The sequence below is a fragment of the Thamnophis elegans genome, unplaced genomic scaffold, assembly GCF_009769535.1.
Source record: "Thamnophis elegans isolate rThaEle1 unplaced genomic scaffold, rThaEle1.pri scaffold_151_arrow_ctg1, whole genome shotgun sequence".
Taxonomy (NCBI): domain Eukaryota; kingdom Metazoa; phylum Chordata; class Lepidosauria; order Squamata; family Colubridae; genus Thamnophis; species Thamnophis elegans.
Window position 1 is genome coordinate 22,075 of NW_022473620.1, and position 22,941 is coordinate 45,015.

At 45.7% G+C, this 22,941-nt stretch overlaps 1 protein-coding gene across 1 annotated transcript in view; it reads right to left on the bottom strand.

The window, feature by feature from the left end:
* The window catches only part of INPP5J (inositol polyphosphate-5-phosphatase J), a 51,705-nt gene that overhangs the window by 4,775 nt on the left and 23,989 nt on the right, over window positions 1-22,941 (bottom strand). The window contains exons 7-9 of the mRNA XM_032238398.1: window positions 3,231-3,414; window positions 1,945-2,082; window positions 1,456-1,533 (exon numbers count right to left, since the gene is read on the bottom strand). Of these exons, the coding sequence (XP_032094289.1) occupies window positions 1,456-1,533; window positions 1,945-2,082; window positions 3,231-3,414 (400 nt within the window). The remainder of the gene's footprint in view (window positions 1-1,455; window positions 1,534-1,944; window positions 2,083-3,230; window positions 3,415-22,941) is intronic.

Here is a 22,941-nt window from a genome sequence, read left to right on the forward strand (position 1 = left end):
CTGATTCCAATTCCATTCCAATTCTAATTCTATTCTATTCCACTCCTATTCCACTCCATTCTATTCTATTCATTTTCTATTCTATTCTATTCATTCTAATTCTTATTCTAATTTCATTCCATTCTGATTCCAATTCTAATTATAATGTATTCTATTCTATTCCTATTCCTATTCTATTCATTTTCTATTCTATTCATTCCATTCTGATTCCAATTCCATTCCAATTCTAATTCTATTCTATTCCATTCCTATTCCATTCCACTCTATTCTATTCATTTTCTATTCTATTCTATTCATTCTAATTCTTATTCTAATTTCATTCCATTATGATTCCAATTCTAATTATAATGTATTCTATTCTATTCCTATTCCTATTCTGTTCATTTTCTATTCTATTCATTCCATTCTGATTCCAATTCCATTCCAATTCTAATTCTATTCTATTCCACTCCTATTCCATTCCACTCCACTCCATTCTATTCTATTCATATTCTATTCTATTCATTCCAATTCTTATTCTAATTTCATTCCATTCTGATTCCAATTCTGATTATAATGTATTCTATTCTATTCTATTCTATTCTATTCTATTCCTATTCTATTCATTTTCTATTCTATTCATTCCATTCTGATTCCAATTCCATTCCAATTCTAATTCTATTCTATTCCATTCCTATTCCATTCCACTCCATTCTATTCTATTCATTTTCTATTCTATTCTATTCATTCTAATTCTTATTCTAATTTCATTCCATTATGATTCCAATTCTGATTATAATGTATTCTATTCTATTCTATTCCTATTCTATTCATTTTCTATTCTATTCATTCCATTCTGATTCCAATTCCATTCCAATTCTAATTCTATTCTATTCCATTCCTATTCCATTCCATTTCACTCCACTCTATTCTATTCATTCTAATTCTTATTCTACTTTATTCCATTCCTATTCCATTCCATTCTAATTCTAATTCCATTCCATTCTATTCATTCTAATTCTCATTGTAATTCCATTCCTATTCCATTTAATTCTAATTCCATTCCATTCCAATTCTTATTCCTATTCCTATTCTTATTTTCTAATTCTAATTCTAATTCTAATTCTAATTCTAATTCTAATTCCATTCCAATTCCAATTCCAATTCTATTCTATTCTATTCTATTCTTATTCCATTCTATTCCATCTTCTGTTAATTCCTATCCCATCTTCCCTCTGGTCATTTCATTCTCATAAGGCCAACTCCGGGAGGTTGGACAGAGGCAAGAAAAGCGGGGCTTGGTCCCCTCCAGACCTGCGTTTCAATCCCCAATGACATTGCTCACCGGGAGAGGATATGTCTCCATGGCGCAAATATAACTACCACGCCAGCCCTTCGCCTCGAATGCTGCCTTTTCCAGAGACCAAACTTTTGGCCTATCAGAGGGGAACGTCCATTTCCTCCCGTTATACTTACCTGGTACAGGTGGCTCTCCGTGTCTTCCTGCTTGGCCCATACATAGGCTATGTAGTCTTTGCAATGTCGGAAACCCACCTAAGGGAGGCAGAAATCACCAGAGGTCTCCACAGTGCCCCCTTGTGCCCGCCGAGATACCCAGATCGTTCTGTTTTTATCTGCCCACCGCTGGGAAGAGTTCACACTGCCCTTTAAGGGACGTCATCCAGTGGTGGGTTTTGGGAGGTACGGCCTGGTACGACCGTACTGGTAGTAGCCCGGAGCAGCGGCCACCATACCAGTACGGTGGCTCGTTTGGCCCACCCACATTCCATGACTGTTTATAATGTGACTGGTCAATTGTGCACGCACACCTGCACGACCACCGCCGAGCAGCTGGGTGTCACATGCCTGACTAGGACGCTCGGCCCCGTACACAGCGTGCCGGTTGCAACGGGATACGGAACCCACCACTGACGTCAACCATCCCGCCCAACCCATCCTTCTCACCCGATAGACGGCGATCCAATCCCAGGAACTGCGGTGGAAAGCTGACGATGTCCTATAGTGGACCACAGCTTGCTCCGGCTTAGTCCACTCGTCGGCCACTTGCAGCTCCACCAGCGGCACATCGGCACGGGAACCAAACTGCCAGGAGAGTTAGAATCAAGATTGATCATCATTCATCGTTAAGCTCCCTCATTGTGCATATCCTCTCTCTCTCTCTCTCTCTCTCTCTCTCTCTCTCTCTCTCTCTCCCTCCCTCCCTCCCTCCCTCCCTCTCTCTCTCTCTCTCTCCTGCTGGTTTGTATTTTAAATAACGTATCGTTTGAAGTTTTTTTTTAATTAAAAAGTTTTTTTTTTAATTAGAGAAACCTTAAAAACATTGGACGCAGTGCAACACTTCTGGCATAAACGTTTCCATATAGCGATTAGATCTTACAACAATTACATTTTGTATCCATTACATAGTCAGTCAGATTACCTGTCCGTTGATCCTTTCTTTTATATAATTATTAACCATACAAATATGTTGTGGCCCAGCAGGAGCCATTGGAGCTGCCACCAGATTCCGACAGCGAGGGGCCCTCTGAGTCGGCTCTGGAGGATGTGGAGGACCCTGGACAGGGTTCCGACTCCGAGCAGGGCGCAGAGAGGCTGGTTGGCCACCAGGAGGCACCTGAACCTTGGACCAGTGGGGAGGAGACAAGGGAGTGTGATCCTGACATCAGCAGTGAGTTGTTCCTGTGTGCCCGGCACCGAAGAGCTAATAGGCGTCAGGAACAGTTGCGCAAGTCCAGGAGGTAATTGCACTCAGCTGGTGGTCATTAGGCTCCTCTCCAGACTATAAAAAGACTGCTTGTACACACGCCCCTTTTGCAGGAGTCAACGCAGGAACTAATGTCGGAGAACATTATGGTGAGCTTGGCAGACTGGATTGCTGCCAAGGTTAGTCTGTGCTGGATTGCTGCCCAAGCTTGTCTGTGCCGGTTTGCTGCCAAGGACCTGTCTGTCTGTTAATTAAATGCTGTAACTTATCTTTGGCTCGGAGTGTGTATTGGAGTGGGAAGAGGGGGGGTCAGAACAGGTAGAAGGTCCCTAGTGTAGCAGTACATTTCCAACATCGTGGCGATAAGTTTTAGTTCATTTTTGCTAATCTTGTGGGTGGAACATGTTTGATTGTTTCTAATAACACTTGTTTTTAAATATTTACCATTCTGCGGAGTCCTTGGTGCTCTCTGATTGTTGGCTGTTTGTGTTTGTGTGTGTGTGCGTCAACCGGGCTGTGCACTCACCTGTACTGAAAAAATGGAGGCCACGGGCTTGTGGTCACTCACAGTGTACTCCATGTGGCTGCAATAGCACAGCTGGGTCACAGTCAGGTTCCCACCGCTGGATCTCCCAGAATGCACTGGGTGGGCCCCACTTTTGATCTTCCATAGGATACGGTCCGTCCAAGCTGGTTTCCGCTTCTTAGCACTGCGGGGCACAACGCAAAGCACAGGAAGTGAAGACCTAAGTGAAGGCTGGGATAACACGCAGGGTGTATTCTGTAACTCAGTGTCCCCCAATCTTTGGGGCACCAGGGACCGCTTCTGTGTGGGGAGCTTTTTCCATGGACTAGAGGGGGCATGATTTTGCATGCTGCCTGTATCCCGTGGATGGGGCTTCCCTTTATCGCGTGGCCTGGTTTCTGGCATGCCGCGGCCCGATGTCAGTCCACAAACCGGGGGTTGGGGACCCCCGTTGCAAATTATGATTACGGTCGATCACACAGCTAGCCAGATGTTCAGTCTGGACCTGGCATCTTTATCCAGATATTGAGACCTTCCCCAGGACTTGGAATAAACAGATGTGGAAGTTTGATGGGGTTCAAGCTCTCGTCGCAGGATGCCAGCTGTTGTAAGCCAAGCTGCCATTTGTAATTGACCGATGACGGATTTTGTCAATGCTGAGGATTTGGGGATTGGACTAGGGGTGGGTTCTTATACCAGTTGGTACCGGTGTGCTTTGCGTGTGTGTGCCAGCGGTGCAACGTTGGTGCATGCGCAGTCGACTAAATATTGTTCTGCGCATGCGCAGAAACATGTCGGCAACGGCATAAGAGATCAGGGAACCGGTTCAGGGGCGTGGCCAGCCTGGGTTGCTCCTGGTTCTGCGGCCCAGGCCACAATTCCACTACCGGTTCAGTCAAACCGGACCGAACCGGGAGCAACCCACCTCTGGATTGGACCCAAAGAGTCTACTACTACAGCTACTATCTTCGCTTTCATTTGCCACAGTCATTCTACTACTGTTTGCTAATCTTTGTATTTGGTGATATTTTTCCCCATGTTTTATTTTTCCCTCTCCTCTTCTGACCTCTGTCCAGGTCCTGCATTTTCTATTAGCCAGATAATTTTGTCTTCCTTATCAACAGCGATTAAATCTGGGGTGTTATGTGGCAGGTGCGTATCTATTCGAATTCTAAAATCCTAGAGCAATTCAGCTGTTTTTCCTTTTCTGTTTTGTGGTCCCACAGCAGTGGTGGGTTTCAAAAATTGTTGGAACCTACTCTGTGGGTGTGGCCTCCTTTGTGGGAGTGGCTTGCCGCCCATGTGATCGGATATGAAATTATGAATTAGTACTTAGGTCGGCCCAAGTAGCTATTCAGAAGTTAGTGGTTAGAAGCAATCATAAAGCAAGAGATGGAATTAAAACCAGAAATATTTTGTTGGCTATTTGAAAGGGATTATAATATATATTTAATTTTACACATGTTAGCAGCTTCTGGAATTGTGTTTGCACAACAGTGGAAAAACAGAGATATGTAAATAAATAAATATTACAATGTGCAGGAATAAATAAATTGACAATTAAAATCACGTGGGATTGGTTTTAGCAATTGCCAACTAATGGAAACAGAAATTAGAAATCCAAAAGTATGAAAGAAAACACCAATTATGTAAGGAAAGGTCCCTAAAATGTATAAGGAAATATTACTAGATCATTATTAATGTGTAGATAACTGCGGGACATTACACACCCACCAGTGGTGGGTTTCAAAAAAAATTTGGAACCTCTTCTGTAGGTGTGGCCTGCTTTCTGGGTCCACTGGTGGAACCTCTTCTAACTGGTTCAGTAAATTTGACAAACCGGTTCTACCGAATAGGTGCGAACTGGTAGGAACCCACCTTTGTCCCACAGTCTTATTACACCTCTCATCAGTCCGACTCCTGACCCCTGACCCAATTGCCCTCCATACCTCGTGTCGTACATGTTTGTTCCCACGTCGAATTTAAAGGTCGGGGGGAAATTAAGGAACCCCTCTTGGAATCCCTTCAGGATGGGCCACGTGGTTTTCGCAATGTTGAGCTGCAGAAGGAGAGACACCAAAGCGGGATGACGGGGGTTCCTTCTCTCTTTTTCCCACTACCCCCACTTCAACCATTAGGCCCCAGGGGACTCTCGGGCATGCATAATTCCTGTGCTCCCAGCGTGCAGGGATGGGCTTCAAAAATTCGGTGACCTTAGAAGTGACGTGATAGCGGTATTCCAGTATTTGAAGGGCTGCCCCAAAGAAGAGGGGGGTCAACTTATTTTCCAGAAGGCAGGATGAGAAACAACGGATAGAAACTCATCAAGGAACGAAGCAATTAAGGAGAAACTTCCCAACAGCGAGGACAATTAACCAGTGGAATGATTTCCCTCCAGAAATTTTGTGTGCGCCAACACCGGAAGTTTTAAAGAAGATGTTGGGTAACCATTTGTCTGAAATGGTATAGGGTCTCTTGCTTGGGCAGGGGGTTGGACTAGAAGACCTCCAAGGTCCCTTCCAGCTCTATTCTGATGGATTGACCTCACACCTCACCAGGAGAATGTGTCAATCATACAGGCTGCTACTTCTTGTTCTCCTCTCCCGTGGCACGACAAAACCGCGCTCCACTAAAGCGCGCCCGATTAAACCGCGTCGCTGATGTCATCAGCAGGGCGACAACAGCAACCGCGGAAAAAAAAGGGTGCTTTAAATAGCGCTTTGAAAGCAAGCCGATTCAAGTTAAGGTAAGGGTTAGGTTTAGGGTTAGGTTTAGGGTTAGGTTAAGGGTTAGGGTTAGGGTTAGGTTTAGGGGTTAATTTTAGCTTTAGCGTTTACAGCGTGCTTTTTTCGTCGCACTGTGATGACGTCAGCTACGCGGTTTCGTCGAGCGCGCTTTAGTCGAACGCGGTTTTGTGGTGGAACCCCCCTCTCCTATTATCTCACCCCTACAAGACCTCCAAGGTCCCTTCCAACTCTATTCTATTCTTTTTTTCCAAAGTTTTTTTTATTTTTTTGTTACATATATAACTTCTTTTATAAACAAGAATGTTGTCCAGGTTTTCCTCCTTAACACCTTCTCATATACACAATTCATTTTACATCATATTTTCATTTCCAATAATTTTCTTTCCATATTTTCCATCTTAAGTGTAAATAAACGATATCATTTGCCTCCCCAAGTTAATCCAATTTGATATTTCACTTCCTTCTTTAATTCTATTTTATGGTAGGTAACATATACCCTCAGATGTAATTTTGTGTAATAAACATTTCATTTAGTCAATTATCCACAGTTAATAGTATTCATCTATTTCCCACACATCATAGTAACCATAGGCCATCAACAATATTCTACTGGTAAATCCTTTTCCTCTTTCCTCCATTCCTAACCATTTTCTCTTGGTTTCTCAGAAACTTCCCTTCTTTTAGAGCCGAGGTGGCGCAGTGGTTAAATGCAGCACTGCAGGCCACTTCAGCTGACTGCAGTTCTGCAGTTCGGCTGTTCAAATCTCACTGGCTCAGGGTTGACTCAGCCTTCCATCCTTCCGAGGTGGGTAAAATGAGGACCCGGATTGTTGTTGGGGGCAATATGCTGACTCTGTAAACCGCTTAGAGAGGGCTGAAAGCCCTATGAAGCGGTATATAAATCTAACTGCTATTGCTATTGCTATTTTATATTCTCTCCTTTCTTTCTTTCTTTCTTTCTTTCTTTCTTCTTTCTTCCTTCCTTCCTCTTTCTCTCTCTCTCTTTCTGTATTCTATTCTAAACTCTGGACAGACAGGTATGTCTCACCTGGTCCTTCTCCCAGAGTTGATGGAGGATATTGTTGTCTATGGCGTATTTCACGTAACGGATGTCCAGCGTCTCAATGCGAAAGTTGAGATCGCCAAACCAGAAAATGAGGCTAGAAGGGAGACAAAGGGAAAGAGAAGGAAGTAGCGAGGAGCCACAATAAAAATTCAGGAGACTATTAGATACAGGATCTTCCTTCCAATCTGCCAAGCCAGCTTCATGCCTGTCCTGTTTGAAAGAAAACCAGGATTTTCCCACCCGTAGATGACAATCTTCGCACACCAGGATCTTTTTTGCTTCTGAAAGGAAATTAATTCAGATGTTGGATTTCTGGTAGCCCTAAATCCTTTTCGTGCCCAGAACTCTGGATTCTAGGAGATTAAAGTGGAATTACATTAGATCAGGGGTCACCAAACTTTCGACTACATGCATAATTTTAAATCCCGCTAACAGGATCTGCCTGGCTGGGTGGGCGTGGCAAGGTGGTCATGTGACTGGGTGGGTGTGGCCAACACAATGTCACTCGCGTTGAGGGGCGCCTCGCCAGCCTCTACCCGCCACTCCTCGCCTGCCCGCCCGGGCTCCTTAGGGCCCCAACGGGAAGCTGGAGCGAAGCAGCCCCCAGGAGGAAGAGTTGGCAAAAGAGCTCAGTTCTGGCCGAGAAGGAGGCTCAGCAGAAGCACCTCAATGAGGACTAGGAGCATAGGCTTTCCAAGCAGAGGGAGGAGCTGTGGGGGTGCAAGGCCAGGTGCCGACGCCTGGAGGCTCAGCGGGCTGAGATGGTCAGCCAGTTCCAGGCCAGGATGCAGGCTGTGAAGGTTGGAGCATAAGGGAGGCTAAGCGCCAAAGAATGGAGGCCTTTGAGCTCTGGTGCTGGAGAAGACTCCTGCACTGAGTCCCTTGGACAGCAAGGCCATCCAACTGGTCAGTCCTAGAGGAGATCAACCATTTTCATAGCATATAATCACATGTATACTAGCCAACATCATATTGTATTATTAAATGTTTACATCAATTCACCTTACTATCAACTCCCAAGCACAATTATTGGCTCTTCTGCTCTCCATACACCATATTTATACCTTATCCATCACTTTCTTCTCCCTCTCTCCTCCTCCTTCCCTACCTCCTTTCTTCCCTCTGTCATCCTTCTCTTCTTCCCTTACCTCTTTCCTTCTCTTCCCTCCCCTTACCACTCCTCATTTTCTCCTCCTCTTCCCCCCTTGCCCTATCCCCCTCTTCTTCCCTTACCTCTCTCCTTCTCCTCTCTCCCCTTTCCACTCCTCCTTTCTCTCCTCCTCTTCCCCCTCCTCTCTCCTATCCCCCTCTTCTTCCCTTACCTCTCTCCTTCTCCTCTCTCCCCTTTCCACTCCTCCTTTCTCTCCTCCTCTTCTCCCTCCTCTCTCCTATCCCTCTCTTCTTCCCTTACCTCTCTCCTTCTCCTCTCTCCCCTTTCCACTCCTCCTTTCTCTCCTCCTCTTCCCCCTCCTCTCTCCTATCCCCCTCTTCTTCCCTTACCTCTCTCCTTCTCCTCTCTCCCCTTTCCACTCCTCCTTTCTCTCCTCCTCTTCCCCCTCCTCTCTCCTATCCCTCTCTTCTTCCCTTACCTCTCTCCTCTACTTCACATTCTTCCTCTCATTTACTTGGTGTATTTCAGCTTCTGAGCAAACTCCATTCTATGTTGATGGTATTTATAATTCCTTTTCAATATACACATTTAATTTTAACATATATCTTCTTCCTTTATTTTTTTAAAGAAATAGAACGAAAAAGTATACAGACTCGATAGTTGATTGGTGGGATTATACATAATTGAAAACAGTGATATACAAATATAAATGGTTGGTAAATCTTTTTCATATCGGGATATGTGATTATATAAAGGTATATTGTTATTAAACAGACAATCAAGAATGTAAGGGAATTAGGTTTATTGAAAAAAATATTAATTGTAATTGAATATACGTTGTACAATGAAAGTGAAGTATCTAGTTATATTAGATGAAAAATCTGTGATTGTAAATGTAATTAAGAATATGGATGCAAAAATACAAACAAGCTGTATGTAATGGATGAGATTTTTTTTTAATATATTTTTTATTTTTATTACATAGACAACACATACACACAACAATAAAAAAAAACATCATCACATACAGCATGTCGTTTGGTTGCAGGTGTTTTAACATCCATATTCTCGAATAACATTTACCATCACAGATTTTCCATCTAGTATAACTAAATACCTCACTTTCATTGTACAGTATATGTTCAATTACAATTAGTATTATTTTTTCCCCAATAAATCCTAATTCCCTTACGTTCTTGATTGTCTATTTGATAACAGTATACCTTTATATAATCCCCATGTGATAGAAAAATTTTTTTTGCCAACAATTTATATTTGTATATCGCTATTTTCAATTATGCATAATTCCACCAATCAACTATCAGGTATGCTTAAGTTCATTATTATCCTTGTACATCAAACATTCAAACAGAAATCTTATTCCTTCATTTTTCAACAAAATATTCTAAATAGTCGCTACATATATATACCAATTTTCAATTATTCCCTTATTAAAATTATTTATCAACAACAAGATATCATTGTAATATGTCCTTAACGTTATACATTATATCACCAATCCTCTATCAAGTATACATAAAATCATTGTTATTCTTAATGGATGAGAATTTTTTTAATGTTGTTTTTTAATTAAAAATAAAAACAAATTGCAAAAAAAATGTATACACATATAGTCATTGTGCTTTTAAACCCTGCACACACACACACACACACACCAGTCTAATTTTGGCCGAGATGTAGACCTGGTTACAATTCCCAGCTATTCTCATCATTACATTTATATAATTATACATCCCTACATGCCCCAATTTGTGATTCTGTCTTTAAATCTCAACAGTTTCCCCTTTGTAAGTCTATTTCATCTTCCATCTCCATTTTTCCATATCTTGGAATAGATTACCCTTCATTGTCTATAAATAGCAATCCTCGCTGGATTTAGCTTTAAAAAGCTAAAAAAAAAATAGCTGAAAGTGGGGGGGAAAGGTTGGCCACGCCCACCCAGTCACATGACCACTACCGGGCCACGCCCACAGAATCAGTGGAAGCGGCGGGGGGATTAGATTTCACCATTGATCAGGAGTCATCAAAATGCAGCTTCTGAACTGACAAGGCTACTCCCCAAAGAGAGGGGAACCGGCCAAGGACCCCCCCTCTCTTCCCCCTGCCCCCCCCCGGAATCTTTGGGCCCAGCCTGGAAGGACACAAGAGCAGGTACTCACTCGTGGTCCAGAATGCCATTGGCCGAGGGCCCCTCGAACTGCTGCAGGTGAAGGATGGTGGTGAAATCCTCCTTGCGCTGTTCCGCCTTCTCCATGTGAGCCGGCAGGTGGCAGTTCAAGAAACAGACCATGTGCCCGAAGATAGAGAGCCGCACACTTACGCCCCCCTTGTTGCCCTGGAGGAGGAAGACAGAGAAGCCGTGGGGCGGAGGGACGGAGGGGGGGGGCAGAGGAAACACAGCCTCTGAGCTGCAGGAGCCAGGCTGGTCCCAGGTGGGAAGAGCTCCCAGGAGAGGATAGGGTAGGGTAGAATAGAACAGAATAGAATAGAAACAGAATAGAACAGAATAAGGAAAGAAAGAAGAATTGATAGAATGGAATAGAACAAGGAAAGACAGAAGGAGAAGAATAGAATAAGGAAAGAAGAAAGAATTAATAGAATGGAATAGAACGAGGAAAGATGGAAGGAGAAGAGAATAAGGAAAGAAGGAAGAATAGAATAGAATATAGAATAGAATAGAATAGAAACAGAATAGAATAGAATAAGGAAAGAAAGAAGAATTGATAGAATAGAATAGAACAAGGAAAGACAGAAGGAGAAGAATAGAATAAGGAAAGAAGAAAGAATTAATAGAATAAAATAGAACAAGGAAAGATGGAAGAAGAAGAGAATAAGGAAAGAAGGAAGGAGAATAGAATAGAAAATAGAACAGAAAAGAATGATAGAATAGAATATAGAACAGAATAGAATAGAAACAGAATAGAATAGAATAAGGAAAGAAGGAAGAATTGATAGAATAGAATAGAACAAGGAAAGACAGAAGGAGAAGAACAGAATAAGGAAAGAAGAAAGAATTAATAGAATAAAATAGAACAAGGAAAGATGGAAGGAGAAGAGAATAAGGAAAGAAGGAAGGAGAATAGAATAGAAAATAGAACAGAAAAGAATGATAGAATAGAATATAGAACAGAATAGAATAGAAACAGAATAGAAGAAGGAAAGAAAGAAGAATTGATAGAATAGAATAGAACAAGGAAAGACAGAAGGAGAAGAATAGAATAAGGAAAGAAGAAAGAATTAATAGAATGGAATAGAACAAGGAAAGATGGAAGGAGAAGAGAATAAGGAAAGAAGGAAGGAGAATAGAATAGAAAATAGAACAGAAAAGAATGATAGAATAGAATATAGAACAGAATAGAAACAGAATAGAAATAGAATAGAATAGAATAGAATAAGGAAAGAAGGAAGAATTGATAGAATAGAATAGAACAAGGAAAGATGGAAGGAGAAGAATAGAATAAGGAAAGAAGAAAGAATAGAATAAAATAGAACAAGGAAAGCAGGAAGGAGAATAGAATAGAATTATAGAATAGAATATAGAATAGAACAGAATAGAAATAGAATAGAATAAGGAAGGAAGAATTGATAGAATAGAACAAGGAAAGACAGAAGGAGAAGAGAACAGAATAAGGAAAGAAGAAAGAATTAATAGAATAGAATAGAACAAGGAAAGATGGAAGGAGAAGAGAATAAGGAAAGAAGGAAGGAAAATAGAATAGAACAGAACAGAATAGAAAATGGAACAGAATAGAATTTTAGAATAGAATATAGAACAGAATAGAATAGTAATAGAACAGAATAAGGAAAGAAGAAAGAATTAATAGAATGGAATAGAACAAGGAAAGATGGAAGGAGAAGAGAATAAGGAAAGAAGGAAGGAAAATAGAATAGAACAGAACAGAATAGAAAATGGAACAGAATAGAATTATAGAATAGAATATAGAACAGAATAGAATAGTAATAGAACAGAATAAGGAAAGAAGAAAGAATTAATAGAATAGAATAGAACAAGGAAAGAAGGAAGGAGAATAGAATAAAATAGAAAATAGAACAACAGAATTATAGAATAGAATATAGAACAGAATAGAATAGAATAAGGAAAGAAGGAAGAATTGATAGAATAGAACAAGGAAAGATGGAAGGAGAAGAGAAGAGAATAAGGGAAGAAGGTAGGAGAACAGAATAGAATAGAACAGAATAGAATAATAGAATAGAATAGAATATAGAACAGAACAGAATAGAAATAGAATAGAATAATAATATGAAATCATAGAATAGAAACAGAAACATAGTGGAAGGAACCTTGGAGGTCTTCTAGTCCAGCCCCCTGCTCAGGCAGGAAACTCTACTACACCATATAGCATCTAGGTAGTTAGTCTAGGGTATATATCCTATAGCCTATACTAACAGTGAGGACAATTAACCAGGAGAACAGAAGTTGCCTTCGAAGGTCTTGAGTGCTTCATCCCTGGACGGTTTTATGGAGAAACGGAACAACCATCTCTCTGAAGTGGGGTGGGGTTTCTGGCTTGAGCAGGGGGTTGGACTAGAAGACCTCCAAGGTCCCGATTGCTTAACGGCTCCTGCAGGGTTCCTCCAGCTTAGTCCCAGAGATCCGTCCCACAAGGCGGGACTACTAACTTACCCAGTAGCCTCCCAGCCCCGTCCGGGTGCAGTCCGTCTGGATGTCCTGCAGGAAAGGCAGGTGGTAGTACTTGGCAAAGACAAAGAGGATGACTCCTTGCATACGCACCGTGCTCACCTGAAACAACAAAAGGCACTGAGTTCTAATCCTGAAACCTCCACAGTTGCAAATCAGCCTAGGACTGGAGGGCTCCTTGGGGGGAAACACCTACTAGATGCATATCCTCAACTGGAATAGGATAGAGGTGGAAGGGACCTGGGAGGTCTTCTAGTCCAGCCCCCTGCTCAAGCAGGAGACCCCCAAGTCAATCAGAATAGAGCTGGAAGGGACCTCGGAGGTCTTCTAGTCCAGCCCCCGGCTCAAGCAGGAGACCCTCAAGTCAATCAGAATAGAGCTGGAAGGGACCTCGGAGGTCTTCTAGTCCAGCCCCCTGCTCAAGCAGGAGACCCCCAAGTCAATCAGAATAGAGCTGGAAGGGATCTCGGAGGTCTTCTAGTCCAGCCCCTGCTCAAGCAGGAGACCCCCAAGTCAATCAGAATAGAGCTGGAAGGGACCTTGGAGGTCTTCTAGTCCAGCCCCCTCCTCAAGCAGAAGACCCTCAAGTCAATGAGAATAAAGCTGGAAGGGACCTGGGAGGTCTTCTAGTCCAGCCCCCGGCTCAAGCAGGAGACCCTCAAGTCAATCAGAATAGAGCTGGAAGGGACCTGGGAGGTCTTCTAGTCCAGCCCCCTGCTCAAGCAGGAGACCCCCAAGTCAATCAGAATAGAGCTGGAAGGGACCTGGGAGGTCTTCTAGTCCAGCCCCCTGCTCAAGCAGGAGACCCCCAAGTCAATCAGAATAGAGCTGGAAGGGACCTGGGAGGTCTTCTAGTCCAGCCCCCTGCTCAATCAGGAGACCCTCAAGTCAATCAGAATAGAGCTGGAAGGGACCTGGGAGGTCTTCTAGTCCAGCCCCCTCCTCAAGCAGAAGACCCTCAAGTCAATGAGAATAAAGCTGGAAGGGACCTGGGAGGTCTTCTAGTCCATCCCCCTGCTCAAACAGGAGACCCCCAAGTCAATCAGAGTAGAGCTGGAAGGGACCTGGGAGGTCTTCTAGTCCAGCCCCCTGCTCAAGCAGGAGACCCCCAAGTCAATCAGAATAGAGGTGGAAGGGACCTGGGAGGTCTTCTAGTCCAGCCCCCTGCTCAAGCAGAAGACCCTCAAGTCAATCAGAATAGAGCTGGAAGGGACCTGGGAGGTCTTCTAGTCCAGCCCCCTGCTCAAGCAGGAGACCCCCAAGTCAATCAGAATAGAGCTGGAAGGGACCTCGGAGGTCTTCTAGTCCAGCCCCCGGCTCAAGCAGGAGACCCTCAAGTCAATCAGAATAGAGCTGGAAGGGACCTCGGAGGTCTTCTAGTCCAGCCCCCTGCTCAAGCAGGAGACCCCCAAGTCAATCAGAATAGAGCTGGAAGGGATCTCGGAGGTCTTCTAGTCCAGCCCCCTGCTCAAGCAGGAGACCCCCAAGTCAATCAGAATAGAGCTGGAAGGGACCTTGGAGGTCTTCTAGTCCAGCCCCCTCCTCAAGCAGAAGACCCTCAAGTCAATGAGAATAAAGCTGGAAGGGACCTTGGAGGTCTTCTAGTCCAGCCCCCTCCTCAAGCAGAAGACCCTCAAGTCAATGAGAATAAAGCTGGAAGGGACCTGGGAGGTCTTCTAGTCCAGCCCCCTGCTCAAGCAGGAGACCCCCAAGTCAATCAGAATAGAGCTGGAAGGGACCTGGGAGGTCTTCTAGTCCAGCCCCCTGCTCAAGCAGGAGACCCCCAAGTCAATCAGAATAGAGCTGGAAGGGACCTCGGAGGTCTTCTAGTCCAGCCCCCGGCTCAAGCAGGAGACCCTCAAGTCAATCAGAATAGAGCTGGAAGGGACCTCGGAGGTCTTCTAGTCCAGCCCCCTGCTCAAGCAGGAGACCCCCAAGTCAATCAGAATAGAGCTGGAAGGGATCTCGGAGGTCTTCTAGTCCAGCCCCTGCTCAAGCAGGAGACCCCCAAGTCAATCAGAATAGAGCTGGAAGGGACCTTGGAGGTCTTCTAGTCCAGCCCCCTCCTCAAGCAGAAGACCCTCAAGTCAATGAGAATAAAGCTGGAAGGGACCTGGGAGGTCTTCTAGTCCAGCCCCCGGCTCAAGCAGGAGACCCTCAAGTCAATCAGAATAGAGCTGGAAGGGACCTGGGAGGTCTTCTAGTCCAGCCCCCTGCTCAAGCAGGAGACCCCCAAGTCAATCAGAATAGAGCTGGAAGGGACCTGGGAGGTCTTCTAGTCCAGCCCCCTGCTCAAGCAGGAGACCCCCAAGTCAATCAGAATAGAGCTGGAAGGGACCTGGGAGGTCTTCTAGTCCAGCCCCCTGCTCAATCAGGAGACCCTCAAGTCAATCAGAATAGAGCTGGAAGGGACCTGGGAGGTCTTCTTGTCCAGCCCCCTCCTCAAGCAGAAGACCCTCAAGTCAATGAGAATAAAGCTGGAAGGGACCTGGGAGGTCTTCTAGTCCATCCCCCTGCTCAAACAGGAGACCCCCAAGTCAATCAGAGTAGAGCTGGAAGGGACCTGGGAGGTCTTCTAGTCCAGCCCCCTGCTCAAGCAGGAGACCCCCAAGTCAATCAGAATAGAGGTGGAAGGGACCTGGGAGGTCTTCTAGTCCAGCCCCCTGCTCAAGCAGAAGACCCTCAAGTCAATCAGAATAGAGCTGGAAGGGACCTGGGAGGTCTTCTAGTCCAGCCCCCTGCTCAAGCAGGAGACCCCCAAGTCAATCAGAATAGAGCTGGAAGGGACCTCGGAGGTCTTCTAGTCCAGCCCCCGGCTCAAGCAGGAGACCCTCAAGTCAATCAGAATAGAGCTGGAAGGGACCTCGGAGGTCTTCTAGTCCAGCCCCCTGCTCAAGCAGGAGACCCCCAAGTCAATCAGAATAGAGCTGGAAGGGATCTCGGAGGTCTTCTAGTCCAGCCCCCTGCTCAAGCAGGAGACCCCCAAGTCAATCAGAATAGAGCTGGAAGGGACCTTGGAGGTCTTCTAGTCCAGCCCCCTCCTCAAGCAGAAGACCCTCAAGTCAATGAGAATAAAGCTGGAAGGGACCTTGGAGGTCTTCTAGTCCAGCCCCCTCCTCAAGCAGAAGACCCTCAAGTCAATGAGAATAAAGCTGGAAGGGACCTGGGAGGTCTTCTAGTCCAGCCCCCTGCTCAAGCAGGAGACCCCCAAGTCAATCAGAATAGAGCTGGAAGGGACCTGGGAGGTCTTCTAGTCCAGCCCCCTGCTCAAGCAGGAGACCCCCAAGTCAATCAGAATAGAGCTGGAAGGGACCTCGGAGGTCTTCTAGTCCAGCCCCCTGCTCAAGCAGGAGACCCCCAAGTCAATCAGAATAGAGCTGGAAGGGACCTGGGAGGTCTTCTAGTCCAGCCCCCTGCTCAAGCAGGAGACCCCCAAGTCAATCAGAATAGAGCTGGAAGGGACCTGGGAGGTCTTCTAGTCCAGCCCCCTGCTCAAGCAGGAGACCTCCAAGTCAATCAGAATAGAGCTGGAAGGGATCTCGGAGGTCTTCTAGTCCAGCCCCCTGCTCAATCAGGAGACCCTCAAGTCAATCAGAATAGAGCTGGAAGGGACCTGGGAGGTCTTCTAGTCCAGCCCCCTCCTCAAGCAGAAGACCCTCAAGTCAATGAGAATAAAGCTGGAAGGGACCTGGGAGGTCTTCTAGTCCATCCCCCTGCTCAAACAGGAGACCCCCAAGTCAATCAGAGTAGAGCTGGAAGGGACCTGGGAGGTCTTCTAGTCCAGCCCCCTGCTCAAGCAGGAGACCCCCAAGTCAATCAGAATAGAGGTGGAAGGGACCTGGGAGGTCTTCTAGTCCAGCCCCCTGCTCAAGCAGAAGACCCTCAAGTCAATCAGAATAGAGCTGGAAGGGACCTGGGAGGTCTTCTAGTCCAGCCCCCTGCTCAAGCAGAAGACCCTCAAGTCAATGAGAATAAAGCTGGAAGGGACCTGGGAGGTCTTCTAGTCCAGCCCCCTTCTCAAACAGGAGACCCCCAAGTCAATCAGAATAGAGCTGGAAGGGACCTTGGAGGTCTTCTAGTCCAGCCCCCTCCTCAAGCAGAAGACCCTCAAGTCAATGAGAATAAAGCTGGAAGGGACCTGGGAGGTCTTCTAGTCCAGCCCCCGGCTCAAGCAGGAGACCCTCAAGTCAATCAGAATAGAGCTGGAAGGGACCTGGGAGGTCTTCTAGTCCAGCCCCCTGCTCAAGCAGGAGACCCCCAAGTCAATCAGAATAGAGCTGGAAGGGACCTCGGAGGTCTTCTAGTCCAGCCCCCTGCTCAAGCAGGAGACCCCAAAGTCAATCAGAATAGAGCTGGAAGGGACCTCAGAGGTCTTCTAGTCCAGCCCCCTCCTCAAGCAGAAGACCCTCAAGTCAATGAGAATAAAGCTGGAAGGGACCTGGGAGGTCTTCTAGTCCATCCCCCTGCTCAAACAGGAGACCCCCAAGTCAATCAGAGTAGAGCTGGAAGGGACCTGGGAGGTCTTCTAGTCCAGCCCCCTGCTCAAGCAGGAGACCCCCAAGTCAATCAGAATAGAGGTGGAAGGGACCTGGGAGGTCTTCTAGTCCAGCCCCCTGCTCAAGCAGAAGACCCTCAAGTCAATCAGAATAGAGCTGGAAGGGACCTGGGAGGTCTTCTAGTCCAGCCCCCTGCTCAAGCAGAAGACCCTCAAGTCAATGAGAATAAAGCTGGAAGGAACCTGGGAGGTCTTCTAGTCCAGCCCCCTTCTCAAACAGGAGACCCCCAAGTCAATCAGAATAGAGCTGGAAGGGACCTTGGAGGTCTTCTAGTCCAGCCCCCTCCTCAAGCAGAAGACCCTCAAGTCAATGAGAATAAAGCTGGAAGGGACCTGGGAGGTCTTCTAGTCCAGCCCCCGGCTCAAGCAGGAGACCCTCAAGTCAATCAGAATAGAGCTGGAAGGGACCTGGGAGGTCTTCTAGTCCAGCCCCCTGCTCAAGCAGGAGACCCCCAAGTCAATCAGAATAGAGCTGGAAGGGACCTCGGAGGTCTTCTAGTCCAGCCCCCTGCTCAAGCAGGAGACCCCCAAGTCAATCAGAATAGAGCTGGAAGGGACCTGGGAGGTCTTCTAGTCCAGCCCCCTGCTCAAGCAGGAGACCCCCAAGTCAATCAGAATAGAGCTGGAAGGGACCTGGGAGGTCTTCTAGTCCAGCCCCCTGCTCAAGCAGGAGACCCCCAAGTCAATCAGAATAGAGCTGGAAGGGACCTGGGAGGTCTTCTAGTCCAGCCCCCTTCTCAAACAGGAGACCCCCAAGTCAATCAGAATAGAGCTGGAAGGGACCTTGGAGGTCTTCTAGTCCAGCCCCCTCCTCAAGCAGAAGACCCTCAAGTCAATGAGAATAAAGCTGGAAGGGACCTGGGAGGTCTTCTAGTCCAGCCCCCTGCTCAAGCAGGAGACCCCCAAGTCAATCAGAATAGAGCTGGAAGGGACCTGGGAGGTCTTCTAGTCCAGCCCCCTGCTCAAGCAGGAGGCCCCCAAGTCAACCAGAATAGAGGTGGAAGGGACCTCGGAGGTCTTCTAGTCCAGCCCCCTGCTCAATCAGGAGACCCTCAAGTCAACCAGAATAGAGGTGGAAGGGACCTCGGAGGTCTTCTAGTCCAGCCCCCTGCTCAAGCAGGAGACCCTCAAGTCAATGAGAATAGAGCTGGAAGGGACCTCGGAGGTCTTCTAGTCCAGCCCCCTGCTCAAACAGGAGACCCTCAAGTCTGTACATTCTCAGGAACATGTGCTCCGGGGAGAGATCAGAAGAAGGCCATGCTTCTATTTGCAAAGTCTCTGTATTCAAGCAAAGCATCCCTTAGAGAGAGAAAAAAGCCCCACAGCTTTGAAGAAGACAGCTGGTGTTCTTAATGATGACGCTTCCCCGCCAAGCTATTTATATTTTTAATTAAAGCAAAGCAAATAAATAAATAAAAGGCAGAAGAAGCCATCCTCCTCCCCCCTAAATGCATTCGACAAATGGAAGCAATCAGAATCTGCAATCAGAATCAGGGGTTGCGGCTGGAAAAATGAATACACTTTGATTTTAATTAGAACCTTTCCGATTCGCACGTCGCTTGGCGTGAAATGCTACCAATGTGCAAAATCTGTTCTTTTGCTGGATTGTGGTTCACCAATAAAAAAGAGAAAAATAGAACCACAAAAATACATGTAAGGAAAACAGCTTACAAAAAATGACACGATGATGGGGAAAACAATGGTGCAACACCGCTTAAGATCTTTGGGGAAACGGCACCTTAGTTGCTGAGGAGTTCTCTCCCCCTCCCCACCTGAAAAGAACTCTGTTCCAACTGCCAGTTGCCTTATATTAACATGCTCTGATGCTGAGGAGTTCTACTCCCCCTCCCCACCTGAAAAGAACTATGTTCCAACTGCCAGTTGCCTTATATTAACACGCTCTGATGCTGAGGAGTTCTACTCCCCCTCCTCACCTGAAAAAGAACTCTGTTTCAACTGCCAGTTGCCTTATATTAACACACTCTGGTGCTGAGGAGTTCTACTCCCCCTCCCCACCTGAAAATAACTCTGTTCCAACTGCCAGTTGCCTCACATTCCGTTACCTCAGTTCAAACTGGCAGACGTTCCACTCCTTCCCTCAGGAGCGGTCTGGGACTCCTTACAGGACTAAACGTCGGTACCTCACCAAAACGTCTACGCCTTTCACCTACGGAACCGCTTCCGGACTCAAGGCGTCGGGAGCGATATTCCCTTATATGTTTCAATCACTGACCGTCACTGAGCCAACAGATTGAGAACCGAAAACAAGGATTTAGAGTTTACATTTTAAAAAGCAGACGTGCTCAAAAATGAACTAAAGTGAAAAGGAAGGCCGATAGGCTGATATTTTCCTCTCCCCATCTGTAGTCAAAGCAGAATGTGGGTTTTTCTTTCCTGGAATATTCTCTTATGTGTGAAATATATGGAGGTAGGAAAAGCTGCATCACAACCTACTTACCAGTCTTCTATTTACCGAGAAGTATTATTTTTTTTAATGATATTCCTCCCCCACCTCAATTACGTCAACTTCCGAAGGCAACTTCTGTTCCATGGGTTGATTGTTCTCACCGTCAAGAAGTTCCTCCTTATTTCCAGGTTGAATCTCTCCTTGGTCACTTTCCATCCATTCTTCCTTGTCTGGCCTTCAAAGATGCTTTGGAGAATAGCTTGAACCCCCTTCCTCCTCTCTGTGGCAGCCCCTCAAATATTGGAAGGCTGCTATTGTGTCTCCCCTGGTCCTTCTCTTCATTAGACCAGCCATGCCCAGTTCCTGCAACCATTCATCGTATGTTTGAGCCTCCAGGCCTTTGACCATTTTAGATAGACTCAGATTAACAGAGTTGGAAGGGACCTTGGAGATCATCTAGTCCAACCCCCCACCCAAGCAGGAGACCCTACACCATTTCTGACAGATGGCAATCCAGTCTCTTCTTGAAAGCCTCCAGGGATGAAGCTCCCACAACGTCCGAAGGCAACTTCTGTTCCATGGGTTGATGGTTCTCACTGTCAGAAAATTCCTCCTTATTTCCAGGTTGAATCTCTCCTTGGTCAGTTTCCATCCATTGTTCCTTGTCTGGCCTTCAAAGATGCTTTGGAGAATAGCTTGACTCCCTCTTCTTTGGGGCAACCCCTGAGATATTGGAAGATGCTCTCCTGTCTCCCCTGGTCCTTCTCTTCACTAGACCAGCCATGCCCAGTTCCTGCAACCGTTCTTCGTATGTTTTAGCCCCCTCATCATCCGGGTTGCTCTTCTCTGCCCTCTTTCTAGAGTCTCAACATCTTTTTTATAGTGTGGTGACCAAAACTGGATGCAGTACTCTAAGTGTGGCCTTACTAAGGCTTTATAGAGTGTTCTACAGAGCCGAGGTGGCGCAGTGGTTAGGGTGCAGTACTGCAGGCCACTTCAGCTGACTGCTATCTGCAGTTCAGCGGTTCAAATCTCACCGGCTCAAGGTTGACTCAGCCTTCCATCCTTCCGAGGTGGGTAAAATGAGGACCCAGACTGTGGGGGCAATAGGCTGACTCTGTAAACCGCTTAGAGAGGGCTGAAAGTCCTATGAAGCGGTATATAAGTCTAACTGCTATTCTTAGTACCTCCCTTGATCTTGATTGTATCCCTCTGTTAATGCAACTTAGGATTGCATTGGCCTTTTTGGCTGCCGCTGTACACGCCTGGCTCATATTCAGCTGGTTGTCCACTAAGACTCCAAGATCCCACTCCCAGTGACTACTATTAAGCCAGGTTTCACCCAGTCTATATATATCCTTTTGTTTTTTCTTGCCTAACTACGACTTTACTTTTTTCTACATTCTTTATATTCTCTATATGTTATCCTGACCACAATTCCTTTTCCCTTTTCTTTGCAGGAAAGTGCACACACACCAGTGGTGGCTTTCAAAAATTGTTGGAACCTACTCTGTGGGTGTGGCCTACTTTGTGGGAGTGGCTTGCCACCCATGTGACCGGATGGGAGTGGCTTGCCGCCCATGTGATCGGATATGAAATTATGAATTAGTACTTAGGTCGGTCCAAGTAGCTATTCAGAAGTTAGTGTTCAGAAGCAATCGTAAAGCAAGATATGGAATTAAAACCAGAAATATTTTGTTGGCTATTTGAAAGGGAGTATAATATATATTTAATTTTACACATGTTAGCAGCCGCTGGAATTGTGTTTGCACAACAGTGGAAAAACAGGAGATGTGTAAATGAATAAATATTACAATGTGCAGGAATAAATAAATTGACAATTAAAATCAAGAAGGCTTTGAATACTTTTTCACGTGGGATTGGTTTAGCAATTGCCAACGAACGGAAACAGAAATTAGAAATCCAAAAGTATGAAAGAAAACACCAATTATGTAAGGAAGGGTCCCTAAAATGTATAAGGAAATATTACTAGATCATTATTAATGCGTAGATAACTGCGGGACATTACACACCCACCAGTGGTGGTTTCAAATTTTTTTTGGAACCTCTTCTGTAGGTGTGGCCTGCTTTCTGGGTCCACTGGTGGAACCTCTTCTAACTGGTTCGGTAGATTTGACAAACTGGTTCTACCGAATAGGTGCAAACTGGTAGGAACCCACCTCTCTCTCTCTCTCTCTCACACACACACACACACAGACACACAACCTTGAGAGAAAATGCAGCTGCCATGGGTTTGCATCCACACAATATTCTGTCCTTCCCACCCACCCCCTGAAAAAGCCCCAAGCATTCGTTGGCACAACATGAAGCTGGGAAAACTTTTATCTCGGTCAGTAACACAGGCGTGTGCGTTGGTATGTAATGGTGCATTGTGCAAATGCTACACACACACACAGAGGGAGGGAGGGAGGGAGAGAGTCAACTCCAATGTTGTGACTCTTTCACAAAGGGAGGGAGGAAAACTGGGACTCGGTCCCAAACGCCCAGGGCATATCGATGCACACACGAGAACCTCGGCTCTACAATGGAAAACCAAGAGGCACAGTTCATTTTAGCCACTCGGCGTATGTGGCCTGAATCTTATTTGATCAATTAATGTGGGTTTTGGTGTGTGCAGCAGGCCCAGGGAAGGGGCTGATCCAGCAAACCCAGTTACGTCTCTTTACTGGGCTCCCCTGTGTTCAGTTTACCCCAGAGATGTAGGAGGCATCGTTTTCGGATGGTGAGAATTTACGTCGGTTTCTGATATATTCTCGCACCCTTTGCAGAAGTAAATAATTAAGAAGGTAAAGGTTCCCCTCGCACGTATGTGCTAGTCGTTCCCAACTCTAGGGGGCATCTCTGTTTCTCTTTTTTTTTAATATACTTTTTTATTTTCCATTTTCATAACATATAATACATGTATACTATTACATAGCCAATATCCTATTGTATTAAGTAGTAATTACATCAGTTCCTCTTGTCATCAACGCCCAGAAAGATAAAAACCCATTATTAGCTCTTCTGCTCTCCATACACCTCTTTCTTCTGCCTCTCTCCTACCTCCTTTCTTCCCTCCATCCTCCTTTTCTACTCTACTTCCCCTTCCTTTCTCCTTCTCCTCTCTCTTCATTCCACTCCTCC